This window comes from Humulus lupulus, chromosome 2, assembly GCF_963169125.1.
Source record: "Humulus lupulus chromosome 2, drHumLupu1.1, whole genome shotgun sequence".
NCBI lineage: Eukaryota > Viridiplantae > Streptophyta > Magnoliopsida > Rosales > Cannabaceae > Humulus > Humulus lupulus.
Genome location: NC_084794.1, coordinates 124,176,390 through 124,195,690, shown reverse-complemented (window position 1 = coordinate 124,195,690; position 19,301 = coordinate 124,176,390). Strand labels below are relative to the sequence as shown.

The following is a 19,301-nucleotide window of genomic DNA, read 5'->3' as shown; positions in this document are numbered from 1 at the left end:
TTTAATTTAAAAAACAGTTTCTCTAAAAATTCTTTTAAGTGAAGCCAGGGTCTAGAAGCTTCTCCAAAAGAGTTTTTATTTTTTTAACCAAAAAGACTTTTTTTTTTTAATTCTAGTAGCTAAAAATAGCTAAAAAAAAATATAGGTTATAGAAATGCCAAGCCAACCATGGTCTTCTTAAGCGGGACCTTGGGATTCAAATGCCCTCAAGCTCTCGCATTCTGCAGCAAAATCCATATGGATTTCAAGCCCAGGAGCCTCCATAGTCCTTTTTCAAGGTCTCCTCCGAGGGAAGTTCGTATAAGCGAAGATGGTGAAGATGGTTCCGTTATTACATTGCAGGAATGGCAGGGTTGGGGTACCACCTCTCCTTTACCCATCATTGTTACCAGAATCGCTGACGATTTGAAGGATTTAGAGAAAGATAATGATGCCCAGATGACCTTTGGTGGTAAAGGTGGAAAACTCCAGGTAAATTCTATCCCGAAATCGATAAAATGACTCAAAGGGCTTTTTAGCTTAGCGGGAATTTCTCTTTTTGTTGCATTAGAAGTTCTAATTTGTTTGTTTTGGAATATTCGGATAAAGCTTAGGATTCAGTTAACTGGAAATTTTGAGATGGGTGGTAAAAAGATGAGGTTTTGCAAGGCTCAAGATCATATATATATAATATGTATTTACATATGCATACTGTTTATGTATTTTAATACTTTTTGTATTGTAGTATGAAGGTGCTGGAAAATATGTTGTTTTCTGGGAAGATACTTAGTGAACTTATAGGCACATTAAGAAATAAGATTTGTCCGTGGCGTGAACTACTAATTTTTGCACCTGCATTATGATAGCAAGCTCTTTTTATTTGAGTTTTCTTTCTTGGGTGTCTTTGCTTGCTCGTCATGGTCTTTATTCAAACTTATGTCACTGAGTATTAAATAAATATTAAAAACTGAGCATGATTGTGGTCATACCTCACCTCTCCTTGAGGAGAAGGTCCCAATCACAAGTTCGAATCCCCCTCCCCCAATGTCAACAAAATAGAAGAAGAAAACCGAGCATGATTCATTACATTTTGTGGTGAGTTTCTTTAACAGTAATTTTTTTGGGGGGGAATTTCAGGGTGAGTTTAAAAAGAAAGAGGACAAGAAACACAGAGCGACATATAAGGATCTAGGTGATTCTGAACAAAAACTTCAATTCTTTTCAGCTCGACAGATTGCATGTCGCTTGCTTGGAAGTAGAGGTTACCTTTGTCAAAAGGTAATATGTTCATATTAGGCTGTACTACATTATATTTTGGGTGCTCCTTTACTTTTTGTCATATCTCTCTCCAGCCGTGGTATGGTTTATACATGAAAGGGTGGGAAATGAAATATGGTCTAACAATTTTCTTCACTTTTCACCCTGTTTTACATTTCTCTCACTATGCAGTGCTGGCTACCTCATGAAGATTGTATGTGTTCAAAAGTCACACCTTGTAAACTTTGGCATGGAATTAGGTTGTGGTTGTATATGCACCCAAAGGTTCGGCTGTTAGGAGTTTCGGTTATTCATGAGTCAGTTTTGATTCATATAACATGTTTTGTAATGCATTCACATAACAGATTTCATTTTCAGGATTTCTTACGACAAAACAATACTGGTAAATTGTTATGGCAATTGTTTGGTGTTGAGGCAGCAACTTTGTGCCTTTTTGGCATCGCTGAACATGAGGAGATCATGTGGAATGCATTCAAGTGTGCAGGTATTTTTAATATTTTCAGTTCTTCCTAGATTTTGCTGAACATGAGGTGATCATGTGGAATACATTCAAACTTATAGTTTTAATTGTGCTTATGAATGTGTAATAGTTAGATAAGAAATCATCACATCTAACTGGTGTATACATTATTTCCTTATTGGAAAAGATGTTTCCTATGTGCTTAGACAAATTTTATAATCTACCGAGCTTAAACTTCAAATTGTACAATACTCACATTGCAGTGATCTCTACAAATGTGGGTCTACATGGATTTTTTAAGATTTTGATTGGAAATAAAATTTACTGATACTTATGTGGGCATGATTTAAGTACCATGAAATCAATAAGTCCAACAAATGCTGCATCTACACCAAGAAAGTCATTTTCAAATACCCCCAGCAGAAAAAGAAAAGATAAATGAATAAAATGAAATATATATACACATATTAGTAGACATTTTTTGTAAAATGTTAAGTTAACAAGTGAAAAAGGGTAAAGGCACTGGATGGCTGGGTCCTAACATTAACTCCATGTTGAATATAATTGCAGAAATTTGTACCTCGGTTTATTAAATCCTTTTGCAGTCAAAAAGAAAAATGGAGTTATTAATCTTGTTTGCTAGCTTTACAATACTTTATACTTTAGAGTAACTAAATGTTAAAACACATTTCGTTCTTAAATTTAGGAAAAGACAAGGTTTGGTGCCTCTATCCAAACAAGAATGCAGTGGTAAAATCAGTTCAAGAAGCATTTGATCAAGGATTGACAACTGACCTGGGATTCACAGAAACTACGGTGAATTTTTCTTTACATAATTTCTAGTGCTGGTTGGTTTATTGAATTCATTTCATTTTGGGTATTATCACATATTTGCTGCTTATTTTGAGTGTGAAACCATTTGTCTAGCTTGTAAAATGAGAATACAAATTTGTATCATTATGTTGTGTAAGCATTTAGAATCATTTCTTGAAGATACCATTGGCTGAACAAAGTTGTATTCTACTATGATTTTTAGGTTGCTATAGCTAGAAATTTTCATACATGCATATTGTGCAATATGAATCAAGAGCCTGAATTTTAGTCTTGACTATGTCCCTAATCTGATTTTATTTCACCCATTAGGTTATTATCATTCATATACATATTTCATTATATCATTGTCTACTTGTTTCGAAGTATGGCATGCCCAAGTTTTCTTCAACATTAATTGTGAACTACCCTTTTTTTGTGCAATGAAAGGTCTTTCATAGCACTTATAAGTGATTGAATGAAGACACTAGGTTTTTTATGTTCTTTCCTTGCCTTATTCTACTTTAATATATTACTTGTTCTCTTTATGAATTAAACACTAAGACATCTAGTTTTAGGAAATTCAGGGAAATAATCCTAAAAGTTGACTGGTACTTGGTTACGTAGTTGTAAATGATTAACTAAGCATTTCTGTGGCTGGTAACAAGATTGCAAAGTACTTTAAGATGTAAAATCTAGAAATAAATTATAAAATATTTTTTTCCTACTAAGAACTGATAGAATAATATACGGAGTGCTTTTTTTGGGTAATAAGATACAATTGTAGGAAAATTGCAGAAACACACTCATTCTACTTCACATTTGCAGTAAAAAAAATCCATCTGATGTGCTTAGCAAAAGTGTAATTTATCTGTTGATTTCAATATTCTGCTGCAGACAAATGGAGATGATACTTTGAATTTTGTTCTGATTGATGGTACATGGAGTAATTCTGCTGCAATGGTGAGGAGGTTGAAGGTAATATCATCAGACATTTCTTTGCTCATGTACTGTTGCTCATGTACTGTTGCTCATTGCTGTACATAAGTTTATGCTCAACCAATTACAAAGAACTCAATGGAAAAAACTTGAATTAAAAAAGAAAAAATGTTAACCGTGCTGACCACCCAATTTGCACTAAACAGACCCAATTAAAAAACCTACTGAAAGTGGGCGGTTGACAAGAGAAGAGAGCGAATTGGGTGTGGGTTGCCCTTTTCTCAAGCGGTTTGCCTACCTGCTTGCTTCTCTCCCTCAACTAAAAAACCCACTATTTTTTCTACCTGCTTGGTTTTCTGTTTTGGACAATTTCAACTATAACTCTGTTTTACAAAACCCACTAAAATTAAACGCGCTCTTGAATTTGATCATATTTTTATTTTAGTTTATAAAATTTTAGTTAATTTATATGTATTTTATTTTTTGAAACTATTTTTTAAAAAAATATCATGACACCATTTTCATTTTTTTATTATTATAGTTTTAGTTTCAAAAATAAAAAATAAAAAATAAAAAATTAATTAAAATTATACTAATAATAATAATATATGGGTAAAATGTTCTTATTTATTATTATTTTTTTTTTGACAAAAATCAGGACCATGAGTAATTTTGGTTTGTTTTATAAAATAGAGGGTTATTATTTAAATTTTTGAAAACAAATGTTTGTTATATAGGGCTCGACTAAATCTTAGTACTTGAGTGCTTGAAGATGGTAAACCTATCTGACGTGGAATTTAATATTTTACAAGAAATCAAGGAGTACTAATATGTGTACACATTATTAATCCTCAGAGGTGGATGATAGATAATACAACTACAATGGACATAGGTTATTATTGCAAAAGGGTCGAACCACTAAAAAAATTGGGAAATTTTCATATTACACTTATTTTCGCTAAAAAGTTACTTTTTTACGGGCTTACAAAACTTTTTTCAATTTTACATTTTTAAGGAAATTTTTACATTTTTACGGTTTTGTCAGTTTTTCTTATTTTGTATTTTTCATTTTTTTTAGTTGTTTAGGTTTATGTAGAGTTGTTTTTGTGTTGTTGCTTAGTTGTTTAGATACATGTATAATTGTTTTGTTGTGTTGATGTTTAATTGTGGTTTAGTTGTTTTCATTTATATTTTGATTTTTTTTAAACGTGTTAGTAGGTAATGGGTTGATTTCTAGTTGTTGTCTAATGATTGTTTTTAGTTGCTTTTGAACGTGTTAGTATGCAGTGGGTTGATATCTAATTGTTATTCAATTGTTGCTTTTTTGACACCGTATTTTTGTAAATAAAAAACTTTAAAATTTGTATTTTTTAAAACTCAAGGTAGTATTTTTAAAAAAAAAAAATTCAGGACAGTAAAAAAGTAAAATAATACCAAAAAAGTATATTTATGAAAAAATATTGTGAATTCTCTTTATTCTTTATCGAGCACAGAGCAGTCACTTCGCTAACGATGTCTTCTGTTAAGAAGGGTCAAGTCTTGTATTTAGCTAAAACGCAAAGGACCAAGATAGTATTTTTCTATAAACTAATAATAAATTAAAGATCAAAAGTTTTAGATTTACTTCTTTAATTGGAACCATGATAAAAATTGAAATAAGCATTGCATAGTCATAGTAAGAGCTGATATTTCTTAATGCACCCACATTAGTCATAGTAAGAGTTGATATTTCTTAATGCACCCACAATAGTACATGGTGGTATATATTAATGCCATTTCTTATTATTTAAGAATTTAGTTAACTAAATGCATTTTTTTCCTTTCAATTTTCATTGACTTAATTTATAGGGATTTTAACAATAAAGATATATACTGATAGATCAATTAGTATGGTGATTTAGCTATTATTGATATTCTTAGAAAGCTTTTTAGTTTTGTGCTTTTATTATATAGTTCTTCAATTGCAAATAAATTTTAGGAAGAAGTCATGGGACTATCTAAATAATATAATTCTTTTGCTTGCCAGTTGAGTTACTATTGTTTATTTGTCAATCTATACGTTGGCCTGGCCACCATGGCGACTTGGCCAGCTTAGTTCCCAACCTTATGCCGTAGATGAACTGTAGTTTTCTTTTCACTCAGAAGTCTAATGATCTTCAAATCCTCCTGTTGGACACCAATGGCCATTAGAACGTTGTATGCTTTCTGCCAAACTGCTCAATTGTAGCATGCGGTAGCATTAATTTTTAGTTTTAGTTTTTTTAAAGTGAAAAAGTTCAACTTGAAAATGTGGGGTTTTACAAAGCAAAAATCAGTTGGTGTTTGCAAAATTAAGGTTTCAGGTAATACAATTGGTGTTAGACAAGACAATAGGCACAAAAGAAGAGAGGAAATTTAAAAGCTCTATCTTTGATCTTTGATTTTCTTCAAGTTAATGGATCAGTCGAGTAAAACATCTTAAACGATATTATTTTAAGTTGCCTTTGGCTCTCTGAATATTTTACCTTGAGTATGCAGGATCAAGCTAAGTTAGCCTGGGGAGAGGAAGACATTTGCTGTATATCCTTGGCCACGGGTGCCTCTGCGATGCATAAACTTCGGTGAGAACTGAAACATTATTATAAAATTTCTGATATAGGGGCCTTCTTTTTCTCTTGCACTCTGATCTTTTCTTTTTATTATTATCATTTTTAATTCCACCTCAAGTTATCATTCATGTTTAAGCTGATCTGTAACCCATTGTGGAGAGTTTGATTGCAGGCCCCAACCATCATGGGATCGTACCTGTACAGCAGCTGCAGCTATTGGCCTTCTCTATGAGCTACAACTTCTTCCAAAGTTTTGCTCAATTGGCTTGGATAAGCAAGCTGAAGCTATAGAGGATGCTTTAGCTGTTCTGTTAGACGCTCTCACAGCTCGACGCCTCCGGATGGGCAGGTCCATAACTCGTAAAATGAGGCACCATAGTGATATATGTTAATAGCTGTCCAAGAACAAGTTCATGCAGGCCAAGTGAAATGAGGATAAGACTTTGAAATTCAAAGGTGATTTTGTTGAATCTACAGTTGAAATCTGTGTGTTAGCTCACATTTTCCTTTGATGCCTGGGATCTGGAACCCTTCGTTACTGCATTTTGAGTAGATTGTAACGAGTGGAACAGCAGATTTCAGTTACATCGTCGATGATTTTGGTCATTATTTCAATTTTTTTTTTCTAATTAGTCATCATCCCAACCTTACAAAATGTTATGTTCTCTTTTAGGTTGACATATACAGCTGGCTAGTTGGGGGCATTAAGGATGGTATCAACACCAAATATTGGCAAAAACAACAGGCAAGGACCAATACTCTACCGATTTTGTAAGCCATATAGGCTCCTAAGCCCTTCAATTTTGATTATTAAGTTAAGTTAAATATAGGAAATATACTTATTTGTTACATGTGTTTTAGCGTAATACAAGTTTGAATCTGATGTTATTGATAATACGATCTGTTATTTTATATTTGATAAAATGATAAAAAAAAATAGTACATCGATCGCGAATTTTGTAAAAGTAATGGATATGATAAAATTGTCCTCAATGATTAATTAAGTAACCTATTAATTAAAAAATGTTAATAGTTTTTAAAGTAAAAACTAAATAAAAGTAAAAAAATAATCAATTAATTAATTTGAAATTAGTTTTATCATTATTTAAAAAATTCTCTGCTCTTTACTCTTTCCTCTCCTCCGTATCTTCTATTACCCCCTGGTGTTCTCTATCTCCATTGTTGCATAGCTCTGGAATATAAAATAAAAAATTTAGGAACCCTTTTTTCTCAAGGCAAACAATTAACCCAACCAAATAGATTTCCATCTATGAGTAAGCCTTAAAAATCAAACCAGCCGCAAAGTTGAAGCCAGAAAAATTCATGAAAAGAACTGGCCGGAAAAACGAACCAGCCGCAATATATTTATTTATATATAATGGAATGTTACCAAGTGAATTTCACTTCGACACAGATAAATATGTGCTTGTGTCGCCGCAAATAGTTGATAAATTGTCAGCTGACAAAAATATTGACAACCGTATTTCTTTTGAAGGAAAAACATTATAAAAAAGTAATGAAATCAAACTATCTTTTATAAATATAAAATAAGAAGACAAACGATGCTATGTGTTTGTTACATTTTCCATATAGACGATCATAGGCCAACTCCATCGTACACTAAATCACAAAATTATTGGTGCTGCTTTCTCCTTTGTATTTGCGGTGATATTGTTATCGCAAATAGAAAATTATACCTAAAAAAAAAATTGAGTTCATAATTTGTGGCGATAACATTAAAAAAAATCAACACCCGTATATCTTTTGAAGGAAAAACAACATTATAAAAAAGTAATGAAATCAAACTACCTTTTATAAATATAAAAGAGAATTTACTTATTTGGTACTCTGTGTTTTTGCAAAGTATTATTTTGGTACTCTCTGTTTTCAATAATGCTCATATGGTACCATGTATTTTAAAATTATACATATTTGATACCCTAGACTCAGATTTGATAGATAAAATTTTGTCAATATGATCAAACTGTCGTCAGTTATATGTAATTAAGTAATTAAATTTAAATTTGGAACTTACATAATTGACAGCAGTTTGATTAAATTGGTAAAATTTTATTAATTAAATTTGAGTTTAGGGTACCAAATATGTACGATTTTAAAATACAGGATACCATATGCGCATTATTGAAAACAGAGAGTACCAAAATAATACTTTGCAAAAACACATGGTACCAAATGATTACCTACCCAATATAAAATAAGAAGACAAACGATGCCATGTGTTTGTTACATTTCCCATATAAACAATCTTAGGCCAACTCCATGGGACACTAAATCCCAAAAATAGTGTCAAAATTCCCCTATTTTCCCTACAAACCAGAGCTAAAATCAACATCATATATTGTGTTGTCTACAATGTCCCCCTATATTTGATGTACAACTCTATCTTACTATTTTAAAAAAATAGTTATAATATAGTAATATTTATAACAATATTTATATAAACTTAAATATATATAATATTGATTTATATATTCTAATTTAAAAAATACATAATCTAATTCACTTGTTTTAATTTAACATTTTTTAAATATGTATTTTTTTTTATTAAGATCTTAAATTTTTCATATTTTAAATTGCGATATTTTCATAAATACACATTTTATATATATATATTTTAGATTTTTAAGACATTTTTTTTCAATTTTACTAACTTAAGTTAAGTTTTCAAAAATACTATTTTAAAGTTTCACAATTACAAAAATATAGTTGCAACTAAAAAACAACCCCACAACAAATAGTGTTGAAAAAATAATTTAAAATTAACTAGATAGCAACTTCACAACAATACAGTGTTGAAAAAACAATTACAAATCAACCTATTGCATCATCCCAAATAAACTAAAAACCAACAAAAAAAGCAATCTCGAAAAACTTATCCATGCATTTTTAAATGTGTTAAAATTTAACTCAAAATATATTTCAAAACAACTAGACACATACCAAAATAAACTAAAAAACAACTTGAAAAATATTTCCTGTTATCCCTCAAAATTCAAGAGATGACGTGGCGAATGAGAAAGCGGCACGTGGCATCACAAGTCATGGAAAAACAACAAAGCATTGAAAAAAGACCGATGAACAAAAATGGAAAGGTCCAGGACCTATAGGGAAGTCGATCATGCCTAAACCTCCTAAGGGTGAGGGAGGCTCAGGCCAAAGTAGCAGGGATGCAAGACAACAGTAATAGGGAGTCCCAGGGGAGGAGTTGAACCCCAAGGACACTCTTAGAGCCACTTTCCTAGAGAAGGGATGAAGAGGCGCAGTCTAAGACTGCCTCCTCCACGACTAAGAAGAATAACACTTCATCTCGGAGTAAGAGTGTTACTAACTCGAAGGCCCCCTCCTAGGGCGACAGAGGAAACAACACATGAGAAGAAGGTCAGACATCTGAGAGGTGTGACAGGAATGGAAACAACCAATCAAAGTCTCAAAGTCATGTAGGAGGAGAGGCTCGGGGGCAGGATCACACTAGCAAGGGCAAGGCGAACCTACCACCCCTACACCCTCAGCCTCGCAAGGGAAAAGAACTGATGAACAACACCAATATTGTGTTCGATAGGCTTGGAAAAGATGCACAACCTCAGGATCTAAGGGAGGTCATCAACAGGATGACCAACACTTAAGAGGGGGTACCAGGGACGTCTACCCCACCTGGAGTAGCGATCCCACTAGTAGTGCAGGCTCAAATAGATGCACTCACCATGGTTGTTCAGGACCTGACAAAGAAACCTTCCAACATCGAGTTGACTCATAGAAGTGGAAGTCGCTTCAGTACCAAGATCCAAGTTGCTCAACCACCACCAAAATACAAGACCACGAAACTTCCAGCATACATTGGGAAGGTGGACCCAGTACGACACATTGGAAAGTTTGAGGATCAGATGGAGTTACTCGGTGTGGAGCATGATTATAGGTGCATGGTATTCCCTACCACTATCTCTGACTCAACTCAAGAATGGTATTGAAAATTCAAACCTGGATCCATCACTTCCCGAGAGCAGTTCAGGAAAGAATTTTTCAAGGTCTTCAGTGCCAGACGGATTCAACCAGTTTATGCCAATCAGCTAGCTGACATTAAGTAAGGGAATGATGAATCCTTGAAGGACTACATCCAAAGATTCACGAGGGAGGAAAACCGAGCATCCACAGTAGGAGATGAAGGGAAGCTCGTTGCCATCTCGGCAGGAATAATTTATTGTAGTCCCTTGTGGGATATCATACATAGGAACCCCATCAACACCTTGTAGGAGTTCCTGAACCGACCAGACAAATACAGCTAGGTGACGCTATCATGAAAGAAGAAAATGACATAAACCATCCGACCACTATCAAGGCAGGCAAGAACGGTGCAAACCCTCCGGGTAGCAATGAGGGCAACGGTAAGAAGAGGAGTACCTCAGGGGCCGAGCAAAGTGGAGAAAAGAAGGCTAAGTTAGCACCAACCGACAAATAACCTAAGCATCAACCCTACCAGCCCAGGTTCACCAACTATACTGTTCTGACTACATCAAGGGCTGAGATTTACTTAGCAACGTACCAGGAGGTACCATACCGAAAGCCACCACCCTTGCGCTTAAAAGGAAAGAGGGACAAAGACAAGTTTTGTCGTTTCCATAATGACCATGGGCACAAAAAAAATGAGTGCAAACAGTTGAAGGATGAGATAGAGTTTCTCCTCCGATCAGGTAAACTCTCGAGGTACCAAGTCAAGACCAAAACCCCAAGCAGGAATCCAGAGTTCCGAAGGAAAATGAATCCACCACTAGAGCCAGCGGCCGTGGACTTCACATTGGACACCATATGTGGGGCCCCCACATAGCAGGCAACAATAACAATGACATGAGGTAGGGGAGTCTTCCCAGTGCATGGCAGCCGAGGAGCGGTCTCCAAAAAATTTGAAGTATGAAAGTGAAACTCTCAGTTTTACGAAGGATGACGCCAGGCACGTGAGGTACCCCCACAATGACCCTCTGGTCCTTACCATTCAAATCGCCAATGCCCAAGTGCTTGGTGGATATAGGAAGCTCAGTAGATATCATCTACAAATCATCCCTCGAGAGGATGAAGCTCACGATCAAGGGCCTGACACCTTGTTCCCAAGTGATATATGGGTTCACGGGAGAATGCCTAGCACCAGCAGGAACTATTAGACTACCGGCCACGGTGGGGGATGCCCCTAGGCAGGAGACTATGATGACAGAGTTCCTGGTGGTAGATTGCTCATCCGCTTACAATATAGTGCTCGAGAGACCCCTCTTGATGGCATTACATGCAGCAGTGTTTACTTGGCATTTGTCTTTGAAGTTCCCCACAAGCGCAGGGCAAGGATGCGTACATGGTAACCAAAGTGAGGCACATGAATGCTATAATGCGTCAGTGGTCAAGGAATAGAAAGGACCATGCATAAACAACATAGTAATAACTTGCTGCGAAGGGAATGAAGGAACCGATGAAGTTGTCAACATGGAAGTTGACGTCGAAAGAAACACTCTACTGGAGCCGGGGGCTCCTTTAAACAAGTGATCATGATCACTCCAGAGAATTATCGAATCCATTGCGCTCTCAGATTTGGATTCAACGCTTCAAACAACAAGGCTGAGTACGAGGCATTATTAGCAAGATTACACTTTTCTCGAGATGTGCATGCACAATCCTTGGAGATATTCAGCGATTCCCAGCTAGTGGTGTACCAAGTACTGGGGGAGTATCAAGCCAAGAGACTTAGGATGGTGCAGTACCTTAACAAGGTGAAGGACTTGTTGACACAGTTCAAGAGATACTCAATTACACAAGTCCCGAGGAAGCATAATGCCAATGTTGATTCCTTAGCCAAGATTTCTAGTGCCAAAGATGCGGACACCCTGAATGTCGTTCCCGTTGAATACTTGGCGAAAAGAAGCATAACCGAGCATGAGGCACTACCTGTTGAGTTAGGAGATACATGGATGACTCCTATTATTAATTATCTCAACTAAGGAGTAGTACCCAGTGATCAGAACAAAGAAAGGAAGTTGGTGAGACAAGCTGCACGATATATGATAATCGAAGGGGTCCTGTACCGACGAGGGTACTCCCTACCACTGCTAAGGTGCATTACACCAGACTAGTCAAATTTGTTAATGATCGAGGTACACGAGGGGTTTTGTGGAGATCACGTTGGGGGGCAGAGCCTATCAAAGAACATCCTAAGACAAGGATACTCTTGGCCAATGATGAACGAAGACACGATGGAGTATGTCAGAAGATGCCACAAGTGTCAGATGTTCTCCAAGATACCCCAGGCGGCACCTAATGAATTAACACAAATCCAAAGCCCTTGGCCCTTTGTTTTATAGGGAATCGACCTGATCGGGAAGCTACCCACTGGAAGAGGAGGAGTCCAATTTGTTGTTGTAGCCGTAGACTACTTCACCAAATGGACTGAAGTAGAACCACTCGCCACCATCACCTCGAAGAAAGTCTTAGAATTTGTGGTGAAGAATATCATATATCGATTTGGTCTATCGAAGTACATAGTCTTGGACAACGGGACTCAATTCGACAGTGATATGTTCATCGAATTTTGTACGAGGCATGGAATCACAAAGTTCTTTTCCTCGGTAGCACACCCCCAAGATAATGGTCAAGAAGAAGTAGTGAACAAGACTATAAAAGACACTCTGAAGAAACGCCTTGAACAAGCCAAAGGAGCCTGGCCAGAATTACTTCCGGAGATCCTATGGTCACAACGAACAACAGCTCGAACAGCAACAGGCCATACGCCATTCTCTTTGGCGTTTGGGTATGAAGCCATGTTGCCAGTTGAACTCACTCCTCCATCGTATAGACGTGAACCATACGATCAAGGGAGGAGCCATCAACTAATAGAAGAGTTGCTCGATTTAATCAAAGAAAGACGAGAAAAGGAGAGTCTTAGAGTAGCAGTACACCAGCAAAAAGTCACTAGATACTTCAAATCCAGGGTGAAAGATCGAAAAATTACAAGTTGGAGACTTAGTACTTAGGAGGGTGTTCCTAAACAATAAGGACACTGCAGCAGGGGTACTAGGACCTAATTGGGAATGGTCATACCTTGTGGAGGAGGTGATCCCACCAGGGGCATACAAGATAGCTCAATTGAATGGAAAACTAATAAAAAACTACTGGAATGGCGAACACCTCCGCTGATACTATCAGTGAAGTTGTTCAGCAGCGACACAAGTTTTAATTTGCAAATGTATTATTTTCAAATTATCTATGTAATATCCATTAGACTTCAATGAACGAATGATTTAATTTTTTAAGTTTATCTTAATTCTTTAAATTACATTCAACAAGAGATAGGTCCTAGGAATTTGTCGTCAAATCGTCGGATCATGTTTAATTATGGTCCTTGAGGGACCTATTGACCCATACGATCCAAAAGAGAGACATGTCCGAGGACCTTGTCTCCAAATTATTTGATCATGTTCGATCTTGGTTCTTGAGGAACCTATCGACCCACACGATCAACAAGAGAGACAGGTCCTAGGTCCTTGTCGTCAAATTATGGATCATGTTCAATCTTGGTTCTTGAGGAGCCTATCGACCCATACAATCCAAACAATAGACTGGTCCAAAGACCTTGTTTCCAATTTATTTGATCATGTTCGATCCTGGTTCTTGAGAAACCTATCGACCCACATGATCAACAAGAGAGACAGGTCCTAGGACCTTGTCGTCAAATTATGGATCATGTTCGATCTTGGTTCTTGAGGAGCCTATCACCCATACGATCCAAACAAGAGTCTGGTCCAAGGACCTTGTCGCCAATTATTTGATCATGTTCGATCTTGGTTGATGAGGAACCTATCGACCTATACGATCAACAAAAGAGACTGGTCCGAGGACCAGTCGCCATTATTTGATCACGATCGATCTTGGTTCTTGAGGAACCTATCAACCCATATGATCAAAAAAAAAGAATGGTCCGAAGACCAGTCGCCATCATCAGATCATAATTGAATCTGGTTCTTGAGGGAATAATCGATAATTTGAGCTAAGACTCGTTACAGGCTCGATTAGCCCAACAAGACCCGATTGGTCCAAATTGGACACTTCTGTCTACAATCATTATAATGACTACACAAGAGATTACATGAATCGTGATTGAGACTTGCTACACAATTTGCATCTATGTATAGGTATCATTACTACTGAGTATGAAACCATCACCCAACTACCAATGAGGGACAAGCATTTGCTGCTTGCATCATTGGGTGAAAAGGATAATACTATGTATCTAAACGCTCGAAGCAAGGCATGATCAAGTAGCAAGTGACCAAGGCTTTTAAACCCATGATCACTTGGGGGGCATATAGTACATACCGACTGGGGTATACACAAGCAATGAGGATGTGACCCTAAGTACTAAGCAAGCTCAAATTTTTCTGCGACATTTGTTCAACATATGTTCTGAAAGTGAAAAAAACAAAAACAAAAAAGGAATTGGTAGGGAAAATCCTAGCCATCTCCCTTATAGGGTGGTCGACCATTCCATCAACCCTATAGGGTGGTCGACCTATCACCCAGGGGTGGTCAACCTGACCTTTTTGTTCATGGTTTGGTGAAGTATCGTTACTACTCACATTACCATGGTTGTTAGCATGAAAAATGTAAAGGAGCAAGGTTAGTATGGCATGTGAAATACATGAGTTTAGAGTATACTGATACCTGAACCAATGAGGGTTGTGAGTTGATATACTTAGTAAGCATTAGAAATAAAATTTTCAATCAATACACTGAGTACTCATAACAAAAAAGCATAAAGGCATAAAATGTCATATGTAAAAATTGCCAAGTTAAGGTGCCCCACCAATGGCACTAAAGGAAAGACAGAGTAAGAGACCAAAAGAAGACTAACTAGGGCGAGGAGTATCATCTGAAAGACCACCCTGAACCTCGGCAACCTCACGAGTCAGACACTTCCTAAGCTCCTTCGCTCGCATCTTCTCGGGAAGGAAATCAAAGTTCAGATCTTTGTTGGACTTTCATATCATGTAGAAGCAAGAGAAAGCTGTCTCTGAATACTCCTCTCGAGCCTTGTCCCGGGCAGCCTTGACCTCTTGCTCCTTCTTGACAAGAGCATCCTTTCGTAGTTGATCCATGTCGACAATCAACTTCTCCTTCTCAACTTCAGACTGTTTGAGCTGATCGGCAAGTTTCCCCTCCATCTGGATTATTCTGAGAGTCAACTCAGTCACTTTCTATTGTTTAAGCTCCACGGTATTGCGGAGAGTGCTGATCTCTTCATCTTTCAAAGAAATGTTTGCATCCCTAGAGCCAATAACACGCCTAAGGTCCAGCACCTCATGGAGGACAGCTTCAAGCTCAGAATGAAGGTTGGAAAGCGTAGAGGTATACTCTATAGACCTATCACAGACATGGGAGACCAACATCAACGCCTGCAAAAAACATACAAGTGTTAGATAACGTCAGCACACAAGCTAACCAGACAAAAAGAAAACTGTAGAGGACTTACACTCTGAATGTCAAGGAGTGACTTCGTGAGGATGGTGCTCAAGTCCTCATTCTTAATCCCATTAAAACTCCTTGTCGTCTGCTCCAGATGGGACGCTTGGTCCATGATGGCACCTAAATTCCTTATGGTAGGCTGGTGTGGCTCAGATAAGGGAGCAGGTGCAGAAGAGGAGGCATCCACATCAATGATACTGGGAGGAACTGGCATAGGAAATGATGGCTCTACCTCTGCGACAGGACTAGACGCCAAAGGAGTCAGAAGAGGCACCTCAGGAGGAACCTTCGTTATTGACTTAGCCTTAACTTTAGCCTCTTGGCCTCTCGGACGGAAGGGCTAGTCTCAGTTGGAGTCGACCTTTGTTGGGTGTGAATAAGTCGAACATATCTGAACCTGCAAAAAGAAGATCAAATATTAGCGGGATATCAAATACAAATGAAACACAAAGCAAAGATGATAAAAGTGTTGAACCTTCTGAATGAGATTCAAGTTTGAACAGGGCTTCATCAAAATCATCTAAAGCAAGTAGTGAGTGCACGGATGCACCCACCTCAACACCCTCCTGTCCAGCTAGCACGGGCGAAGAGGGTACCTCCTCGATATAAATAGGTCTCGAGGAGTCTTGGCGTTCACGGGCTTAGGACTATCTTCATCCAGAACATCAACGATAGTAGAAGGAAACAACCCGACCATCCTAAGGTTCTTTGAAGTAACGAGAGTCTTGACATTCTTCTTCTCAGGGGTCATGGAAATCAATGCCTTAGCCCTAACAGTCATAGCCTGGGTCAGGAGTGGTCTATAAAAAGGCCCGTTGTGCTTAGAAACTTGGAGTAGTTGGCCTCATCATCCTTAGTGAAGAAATAGTTGTTGACATATCTAAACACCTTGATATTTCCAGAGATCTCTTCCAAGAAGGTGTCGGTACCCTTGCTCATATAATGGTGGAAGTGGAAGTACCCCAAGTTGCGCTGAGAAGGGTTCGTCTTCAAATAAAATAAGTAATTGATCTCATGAGGTATTGGAGCAGTGTTAGGAACGAGTTTCCTAATACGCAGCGGAATGGTGGTGTGGTTGGCCCAGTGTACAACAAAAAATTTGTAACATATTTAAACTACCTTTAAATATGCGGATCCATTAATATACATACATTAATCATAAGCAAGATAATAATAGAAATCATACCTTTTGAAGCCTATCAAGTGTCCTTGCTATCTTTTCGTATTTAGAACGATCTTCCTATCCAAGCCGCTCCCACGTACTCACACCAAGATCTTCCAAAGCGTTCTCTACACCTCAAGAAATGCGTGGGCACTTAGAGAATGAAGGATAGTTTATTTGTGATTCTACTTGATGTACTCAACTCATGAGATCAAGAGAATATGCCTGAGAATTGGTTCTTTATTTTCAGGGAGAGAAAACTATCGTTCTATTTTTTACATAGCGAATGTTCAGAGTTGTCTCACACTCACTTCTGTTATCTGAATAATTTTCTGATCAGTCATAACAGAAAATATTCAAAATTAAAAAAAAAAAAAATCTGTAACCATTTTACAATTTATTTTTTAATTAATTAATTATTCTATTAATGAAAAAATCCAAAAACCAAATTTTGAATTATCCATTAATTAATTAATTAAATAAATAAAATTGAAAATCCCATCCCTAAAAAAGGCTGGCCTTACACGCCACACACAGTCCTGGACTATGTGTGAACGTGTAGCTTACTAATTTATAGGGATATTGGTTTTTCAAATTTTATTTAATTATTTATTTAAATTACTTTGTCAGATAAGATCTAACAACCTGATAACTAATTCAAATTTGAATTCAAATTAATTATCTTTTTAATTAATTATCAAATATAATTAATTATTTGAATAAATATTAATCTTTTAAATTCAAATCCAATTTGAACTTATCAGATCATTATCTCCCACTTAAATAAAGATATTTAATTAATTCTACCAATTAATTAAATCCAAATTTTTTGAAAATAAATATTTAATTTATTATAATTTCGAAAATTATAATTAATTAATTATTTAATTAAATTTCGAAAATTAATTTAATTATTTAATATAATTTTGAAAATTATACAATAATTAAATATTAATTAATTTTGTTAACTACAACTAATTTGTAATTAATTAATTAATCACTATTATCATATAATTGCATATTTGGCCTGAAGAACAAATTTCTTCTTAAATATGTCTTTAAACTATTTTCCCTTCATATTAACTCTTACCTTGAACAGCGTTGATAGAGCCGCTATGGGGACCTATGGACCTATAATTCCAAGCTCCAATAAATTTGAGATTATTAATTAAACTCTTTAATTAAATAATCTTAATTTATTAATCTCATGATTATTCCACTATAAATATGAGACTGCACTCTTGTAATTATAGACATTTCATTTACTGAGTACTTTATATTCATAAAGTGTCCATTGATATAATCATTGCATACAACTTGACCCTCTAACAATGATTCATAATTAATCGGGAATAAAATTACCGTTTTACCTTTTTAATTATCTCTTGTTTCCTTAAGTACCATTGACTCTACTAGTGAAGGTTAATTCATAACTAAATTATGAATTTGAGCTCAATAACCTTTCAGTCCCAAAAGTCAACCCTTAAGAGAACCATCATTCAATCTCTTGCGAGAAGGTATAGATTCCATATCTGTATACTATGTCCCCAGTCATCTATATTAATGAGTTCCCAAAACAAAAGTTTTTAGCCTGATCATTCTGACAGACCCTAACAAGTGAATCAAAGAACTCATATAACATAAACAGGAGTTCATAGTAACTTCAGGATTAAGATCTATTTGTATATGATCATCAGTTGATATATTTAATTAATACTTCGAAACGGTATTTAACTAAGTATTAATAAACATATCTGGTCCAGTTCTATATATTCTCTAATATATAAAGCACCTCCACTAAAGTGTCCTACCACACTAGTGATCTGGATCTAGATCATATGTATTCATAATACTAGTGGACCGTACTTGCAGTAATTAATCTAAAGATTCCATAACTTTATTTTACTGCGAACTATTCAAGTTCATTTATCTCAAACACAATCCTCCCATACCAATACGTGTTTGAGATCACATATATGAACTTAGGAATTTTCCTGATATTTACATAATATTATCATAGAATAATATAGTCCATAAAATATATGCATAACAAATTCAATTCATTTATTTATTTCATAAAACAATGTCTATTACATATGCTTTCAGGGCACATTTCCAACAACCAGCCCATTTTCTATGATGATAGATAATGTACAACACAGATAACACCAAGATTGCAATGGGTAACCCGACTGGTATCCCAATGAAAAGGGCGTTGCAAGGACTCTCGTTGACCGGGCAGACTCCGTTGAGAAGAATGACTTTGTTGAGATGTGCCTTGAGAGCCACGGGGAGTACTATGCTGAGAAGAGATCTGAGAAGAGCCAGACGAAGAGCCCTGAGTGATGTGCCTGACAATATGAGGATTATCTTCAGAGGGTTGCTGAGTTGTCTGTATTACTCTCGCCATTGGGCTATAGCTTTTCAAAAAATCTTCCTCACTGAATAAATATAAAGTGGAGCGAGGGAGAATCCTTTTCACCCTTTCCAATAACTCCTGTGGAGTACGTTCACTTACAAACTTATCTGACGAATGGCAGCTGGACATCTGCAATAAAGGAAAAATAAAGAT

The 19,301-nt window shown here is 36.2% G+C and overlaps 1 protein-coding gene across 2 annotated transcripts; it reads left to right on the top strand.

Annotated features, from left to right (window-relative positions):
- The first annotated feature begins 133 nt into the window (after positions 1 to 133).
- Positions 134 to 7,009, top strand: LOC133818464 (uncharacterized). 2 transcript variants are annotated; one of them, XM_062251348.1, is made up of 9 exons: positions 134 to 471; positions 1,117 to 1,257; positions 1,429 to 1,521; positions 1,615 to 1,741; positions 2,424 to 2,533; positions 3,425 to 3,505; positions 5,984 to 6,066; positions 6,227 to 6,510; positions 6,728 to 7,009. In XM_062251348.1, the coding sequence occupies exons 1-8, from the start codon at positions 169 to 171 to the stop codon at positions 6,444 to 6,446; spliced, it is 1,158 nt and encodes a 385-aa protein (XP_062107332.1). In that variant the 5' UTR covers positions 134 to 168; the 3' UTR covers positions 6,447 to 6,510; positions 6,728 to 7,009. The 2 variants fall into 2 exon arrangements, with proteins under 2 accessions (XP_062107332.1, XP_062107333.1); XM_062251349.1 differs by lacking the exon at positions 1,117 to 1,257.
- Positions 7,010 to 19,301: the final 12,292 nt, after the last annotated feature.